The sequence below is a fragment of the Alligator sinensis genome, unplaced genomic scaffold, assembly GCF_000455745.1.
Source record: "Alligator sinensis unplaced genomic scaffold, ASM45574v1 scaffold200_1, whole genome shotgun sequence".
Classification (NCBI taxonomy): domain Eukaryota; kingdom Metazoa; phylum Chordata; order Crocodylia; family Alligatoridae; genus Alligator; species Alligator sinensis.
Genome location: NW_005842453.1, coordinates 995,342 through 1,002,654, shown reverse-complemented (window position 1 = coordinate 1,002,654; position 7,313 = coordinate 995,342). Strand labels below are relative to the sequence as shown.

General features: G+C 41.5%; 1 protein-coding gene across 9 annotated transcripts in view; it reads left to right on the top strand.

The window, feature by feature from the left end:
• The first annotated feature begins 439 nt into the window (after positions 1-439).
• PUM2 (pumilio RNA binding family member 2) overlaps positions 440-7,313 on the top strand; it is a 104,915-nt gene continuing 98,041 nt past the window's right edge. For 6 of the 9 annotated variants that reach the window (XM_025212305.1, XM_025212303.1, XM_025212310.1 and 3 more), the window contains exon 1: positions 4,454-4,800. In XM_025212305.1, the coding sequence (XP_025068090.1) occupies positions 4,456-4,800 (345 nt within the window). In that variant the 5' untranslated portion in view covers positions 4,454-4,455. Of the gene's footprint in view, positions 499-1,330; positions 1,423-3,626; positions 3,723-4,415; positions 4,801-7,313 lie in introns of those variants that run through there. The other 3 variants (XM_025212308.1, XM_025212306.1, XM_025212307.1) reach the window with 3 other exon arrangements.

The following is a 7,313-nucleotide window of genomic DNA, read 5'->3' as shown; positions in this document are numbered from 1 at the left end:
TATCTAGTCACTAATTCTGCAGGTCCTTCTGAAGTGTCAGTTCTGGACTTGGCTTTTTGTGAGAAATGGACCTGTGAAAGTTACTGTGACCATAGTGTGGGCTAGGAAAGAAATAGAAACATTCCTGAAATGCAGCTACAGTAGGACAAGTGAATTCTTAATGGAGTAAATGAAACTCCCACATAGGGAGCAAGAATAAGTTCAGAACTAAATTTTGTGACCTACATGTTGAGCTGCTCATTTTAATATCTTAAAATGTAGCGCACAAGAGTTTTTGTTTTGTTTTGCTTTCTTTTTTTAAATAAGTGGTTATGATACTATGTTGTTTCTTTATAAGTTAGTCCTGGTAATTATTGTAGTTTTGATAATTTCCTCCAACATTTCCAAGCATGTTTATTATTTGATCAATTCTAATGCAACCAAATTACCTCTCACTTAGCCAGTCAACTGAAATATTGGAGAAATGGACAGATACAGATTACAGCACTGATGGGCTTTGTAAGTGTTTCAATTGTGAATCATTTTTTTTGTGTCTAAAGCTACCTTAAAATCTTTGAGTTTTCTCTCTGGGGAGGGGCACTGGAGAAAGAAAGATAGGCATAGAAAATACCTGTTTAGGAAGTATTTTTTAAAATGCAACTTAAATTTTAGGCAAAAATTTAAAATTGGTATTCCAAAGTACTTATGACTTCTGGGTTTTTTTTGCCTTTGGATTCATAATTGCTCCAAGGATAATGCATCTGTGTAAACTGGAGTAAAGCCTGCAAGTATTTTTAAAAGAGAAACTAATTTTGAAGTTCAAGCAAGTATGGCTTCTATGCATATGTACTTAGTTTTGTAGATCGGTAGCATGCAACTACATGACATTTTTTACAGTTTACATTATAGCAGATGCTAGAGACCCACTTCAGCGAATCTTGGGACTGTTCATTAAAAAATGAAACGCATCCTATAGACGTTTCATTATTTTTGGTAACAGTGCATTGTTATCTCTCGTGGTTTATATTGCAAACATCTTAGTCCTCTTAATATTGCCTTCAGGGTTTTGTAAGACTGGGGAGCCTGAACTCTGAAATTTCAGAATTCATGGCATGTTAATAGCATGCTACAGCAGGGAGGTAAACAGCTTTAGTATAATCAAAGCTACATCAAAGTAGTTTTGAGTCTAATGTATTGCATTCAGAACCAAGAATGTTTAAAGTTACAGCAAAGTTCTCATTCCATAACTCTTTTTCTGATTGGAGATAGAGGAGGTATTAACACTGGAAATAAAATATGCATGTTAAGTGTGATAAAAATAAGTCATAACCTTCTTCTGTCCATTTTTCAGATTTAGAAAATTCATTCTAATTGAAGATCTTTCCACATATGAGTTTTTGCCATTCAGATTTTGATACAGTTTCTTGGTACAGATTACAGAAGGTATGAAAGTTATTCTAAAATGAAAATAGCTGGGCATTTTTGCAGGTTCCCTGAATTACAACAATATAAGATATTTTATGTTTACCTTTCTCTTAGTCTCAGTGGGTTTTATGTCACTTCCTGCTTAAGACTGATGAACAAGGATCCTGGTTTTCTGCGTTTAAAAATCACAAATTCTCTGATTAAAACCCCCCAAATCCATGTTTTTCCATGATTGAAATGAAACACCACTATATACATAGGTATTGATTGAACACAATGCTTTATTGATATTTTTACAATTTTAAAGAAATTTGGAAGCATACCAGTGCAGTGCCTCAATGCCTACAAATTTGGCATTTGATTTTGGGCTTTTTATCATGGAAAATCAGAGCTCTCCCTGCCCTATTTGCTCAGCAGTACAGGGGTCTAGCTGTGGCTGCCTTCCCCTCCCCCTACAACTGCTTTGTGGTGCTGAGCAGCCCTGATATTCTGGTGCCCCACCCATGCCATTGCCGCTCACTCCCCACCCATAGTCCCCTGGCCCTCCTGGTGCTCCTCATTCCCTACCTGCAGCCCCAGCTGCCAGGGCTACGGGGCCAGGGACCTGGGTCCACAGCCCTGCGCTGCCGCCCCCCCCCCAGCAGCACCTGAGCCCTGGCTGCCACCTGTGGGAGGTAGCATTTTCTGTGGGGGAGTGGAATGCAGAGCCTGGCTTCCCTTCCCCCATGGGCAGCACGCTTGGAGCAGAGCCTGGGGGGGGCATGGGGGATGGGCTGCCTGCTATGGACTTGAGTGGGGGAGGGGCCAGCTCCTTGCCACTATGCGCTGCTATGGACTTGAGTGGGGTGGAACATGGGGAGCATGTGCCCCCCAGATTTGTGCACAGGTTGGGTGTCGGTCAGGGAACCTTGAAAGCCCCTCACTGCCATGAAGAGACATCCCTTGCCTGCCCAGCAGCAGCGAGGGTGGCAGTGCAGAGGGCACCTCGCCATGGCAGTGCAGGGCTTGTGGCGTTGGAGCCTGGGCCTGCTCTGCTGTGCCGTGCCAGGTCCTGCCTGCTGGGTTGCAGAGGCCCACGTGGGACGGCAGCAGGGTGGGAAGCCCCCACGTCGGCCATCATGACAGTGAAGGGCTCCCAGCAGTGGTGGCATCAAGGTTCCCTGCCTGGCCCCACTCTGCTCTGCTGTGCTGGGTCTTGCCCACTGGGCTGTGGAGGCCCCAAGGGAAGCGCAGCAGGGTGGAGAGCCCACAGTAAGCAGCCTGCCCCACCCCATGCACAAATCTGGGGTAGGGGTTCACCAATAGAGAATTTTTGGGCCAATACAGATGGCCAATTTTTTAATGAGCCATATCAGCTGATACTGATCTGGTTCCAATATGCAGCTAGGCAGCATGGAGAGCAGCATCCAGCTGGTAGATCTTTTGTGGGGGAAGGGGGCGAGGGGAAGGGTCTTGGGGAGGGGCAGATCGAGCTGCTCGTGGCTCTGCTCTGGCTACGCAGCTCCTGATCCAGCCCCACGCTCTCCGTCACCTCTGGGGCCTCAGTCTGCCCCCCTCACTCCTTCCCCAACAGCGGACTTACCAGCCAGACTGGGCTGCTCTCCACCTTGCTGGCCTGTGCTCCTGGCCGCCTGTGTGCATGTATGGGGCATTTATTGGTGGTATTATCAGCCAAAAAAAGCTGATTGCCATTGCAGTCAGTTTTCCTTATGTCGGTGCCGATCAGATATGGAACAAATGTATCGGTGCACCTGTAATTTGGGAGGCATGTGGGCCCCCCCCCCGATAGTGTGCAGAGGTGGGGAGCAAGCTGCCCTGTCCCCCCAGATGAGCTGCCCGTGACTCTGCGCCACTCACCGCCCAGGCCCTGTGACTGCACATTGCGGCCTCATGGTCCTGGCCCTACCCATGGCCCTGCCCCTGCCCAATTCTCTCCTTCCCTCACTGTGGGGGCCTCAATTCCTCCTGCTCACCCCTGCACCAGACTTACCTGAGGAAGCTGCTCTCCATGCTGCCTGGCAGCCATCTGCACTTGTACAGGTGCACATACACATGGCGCCCCCTGCTTGACCTCCCTCCTCCCGCTCCCCCCAGCGCCTTGCAGGCTGTAATTCTGCTGTGCCAACCTACAAGGGGAAACCTACTGTTTCCCATGTTTTTCTACTTTAAATCCGGGTTTTTCTGTTAAATCTGTTTTTTACTGCGTTTTTTGTGGTAAATAGAAAGCCCGGATCCCTGCTGATGAGGAAATGGACAGAGGAGAAATGTAGCACTCAGGAGGTGGTAGAAAAGATCATTTTTACCACTTAAAAGATCTGGTCAGTAAAATATAAGCAAGTCCATTATTAATCTGGTATTTGGTCATCAGTAATATTTGTTTCTAGTCAAAAGTGAAATATTTAACGAGACAATCGGCACAGTGTTTTAGTCATCTTGATATCTAGTGATCTTTAATGAAAATTTACAGCCTCTTTGGTTGTGGAATTTCTTATTACTGAGAAACTGTATTAAAGTTTTACACACAGTTCAGCAAGGCTGTAAGAAGGCCGATTGACTTTTTCATGTATAAGTGACATCAAGATTTAGAAGTTAGCTTGCTTTATTGCTTCGTGTAAGGACTTGTAGGCTGTGAAAAATGCAATTCATAACATCTTTGTGTAATCTTTAGGGAATTTGTACATTAGCTGATCCTGTAAAAAGTCACTAAATCTAAATTCTAAAATTAAAGTAAATCAAGTTCAGCTACAAATATGGAGCTGATAATTGTATACTGAATTACAGCATATTAATTTATTGTCTCTTAGAATCTTGTGGTAATTTATACATTTATTTTAATGGCTTAGTTTGGCTTACTATTTTTGCTTAATTAAAAAGAAGCCTATGCCAACATCTTTAACAGAAAGCACTGTTCTTATATAGTTTGGATTTTTTTTGAAATCCTAATTATAAGAACTACATATTTTAAAGACCTGTGGAAAGCTTTTTATGTTATCAAGACTTTTTCTTTTTAGGTTCCTGCGTGGAATGAGCATTCCTTGTGTCTTCCTAGGCATGAATGAAGTGGCCTGGCAGGAGACCAGAGGAATGATGCATGCGAACATTGGTCAGGAAGCCAGTGGGGTTGGAGTAGGGGTTGCCCCAGCTGGAACAGTAGTTGAAGCAACAGCAGGGCCAGGTCCTGGAGCATCAGGGCCCAATTCAGGTGGAAACAATCCTCACACCATCCCTGCAGCTGCAGAGTCAGGTGCTTCCAGTGTCCAGGTACCCCTCAGTGGACGGTCTCAGGATGATGCCACAGTTGGATATTTTTTCCAGAGGCGGGCTGGTCAGCAGTTCAGTGGCTATTTCATCAAACACCACTGGCCCACAAGGGATAGCATTCATGTAGATCATTCGGTAGGTAGTTTGTTTTTCATTCAAACACTTCTCATGTTTCCTCTTGAATCCATATCTTTCAGAAAAATAAGTGAGTTAAGCCAATCTTTCTGTATCAAGCGTAGCTTCATAGAATATGCTATTCCAGAATCTAAACCATTATGTTACTTTTGTTTAAGCATTTGCATTAGACCACATGCCCGTTTGTTATTGCATTGGTAATTTTAAAACGTTAATAACTAACCATAAGTTTTTGAACATTATGTATTTCAGTAACTATTTAGTGTTTCCTATGAGCACTACAAATGATTAGATTACTAGATCTGAACTTAGTTGATAAACGATTGTTTTAGTTTAATAAAAGACCAAGCTATATAATGGCTTTAAAATGAGAAGTAAGATGCATCTTGCACACAATCTTACGTGGACACTTGCAGGTCAAAAATAAGACTTGTATTATTGAGGCTAAACAAGTAAGTAGTAGAATTTAACAAAGACTGCAGAGGTTTCTCTTATTTAAACTTGACTCTGTACAGTAGGGTATTACCTATTGCTTTTTGCAGATAGTTTATTTACCATGGTATTTTAGATTGTGAGCTTCTAACAGGTCAACCTGTGCAGCTTTCTTATTTCTTTGGTAAAAAAAAATATATATATATTTTTGCATTTTGGAGAGCAGAATCTTTTCCTCACTAACTGCATAATATCACTGACTTTGATTAATCAACAATTTAGCATACTTTACCAAACCAAATGGTTGTAGAAAATACTCCAAAGCAATGTAGTAAAATACAGGAAGCAAATGTAAATTATTTTTCCCACTAACTTGAAAGATCTGTTATCATCATTATTTTTCCAATCTGCTTTCTGTCATTCTTTGTTAATTACTCTTATTTTTCTGTATTTGTTCCATTTTTTTATTTTTATAACTTTTGCCTTTTCTAATATTAAGCTGCAGAGGAAAATTAAAAATCTTTTGCCCTTACCTGCTTTTTTACGTTGTAGAAATGTGATAGTCAATAAATTGTAGGTTAAGCCTTGCAGCGGCATCTTAGCACTGATATCAAATAATGAACAGCTGGATGTTGTTCTTGGATAGATTTTTGTTACAATTTTGCAGGGAGGATGTTTTAAGGGATTTAAACTGTTCAGAGACACATAACTGATAAGTAACAGTTCACATCTCTTCTCCCTGCAGTGAAAATTAGAAAGAGCTGCAAAAGAGATTACATCCCAGTATACTAGTTACTTTAGGTTTATCAGAATATTCCTGTGTTGAGGAACAGAGGAAGGTAAATGTCAAGTACCTAATGTACTTAAAAACACATTCACAAGGAACCAGAGGACTTACTTGAACAGTTGTATGCATCATTAAAACCCAGGAAAGGAGAAACTTACTTTATTTTTTCTATTCATCTTTAATTACATGGAAAGTGTATTCTTCAAATCTTAATTACTATGAGCAATGTCTCCACTATATTCAGCTCTTTTTTTTTTTTATAACTGCTTTCTGTTCCCTTCTTTGGCAATTTAGAAACATGAAAACTTGCTTTAAAACTCCAGATCAGTAGACTTCCCTAGTTCTGTTGTGTGTGGTGTAAGTGTTTCAGGATGTTCTGTCAGCCCCAGTGCACATAGAACAAGCAATTTAGGGTTCTCTGGAGATAAAATGCCCGAGTAATTTCTATCTCTTTGCAAAAAGTCAAGTACTCAAATGTAGAAGTACTAGATCTGTGGAAAATTTAAAATAAAAAAGATGTTGAAAGGACTAGGCTAGGTTGCATTTTGTTTGACATGCATAGGGTAGAGAAGAAATAAGAATGTTGGTTCAGCATATGAAAGGTTTTTCATATGTTTCATACGTTTTGACTTCTTTAGAAAGAGGGATTGCAAGTGATGCTAGGAAGAATAAATTTTACTACACTCAGTAAACAAATGAGAAGTGCACAGTGTAGTCAGAAAGGTTCTTGATTTAAGAACTTGCTGGAGTGGCCCAGAACTTCTGGAGAAAATGAATTGGTCTTGCAGTTACGCTGAGCCTAGATTAGAAATTGAAATCCTTGTATTCAGCATAGATTACTTAAATCAGCCCTAATTGAGTCATAGAATGTGTGTGTATTTCAAAACAAAGAAACAAAAAAGGGGAAAAGAAGCAAGAAGGAAAGAGAATAACACAGACAAATGGTAGAATTTAAGTTCCAACAAGGTTTGAATAAGTTTTATAGTTTCATATTTGTTAGAGTTGGAAGGGACCTCAGTAGATCATCGAGTCTGACCCTCTGCCCTGGACAGGGAAGAGTGCTGGGATCATATGACCCCATCCAGGTGCTTTGTCAGTCTCCTCTTAAAGCCCCCCAAGGTAGGGGAGAGCACCACCTCCCTTGAAAGCCTGTTCCAGATTCTGGCAACCCTTACCATAAAAAAGTTATTTCTGATGTCCAACCTAAATCTTGCTGTCTGTCAGTTTGTGGCTGTTGTTCCTGGTTATTCCAAGGGGTGCCCTGGTAAACAGAGCATCTCTTATTTCTTGCTGC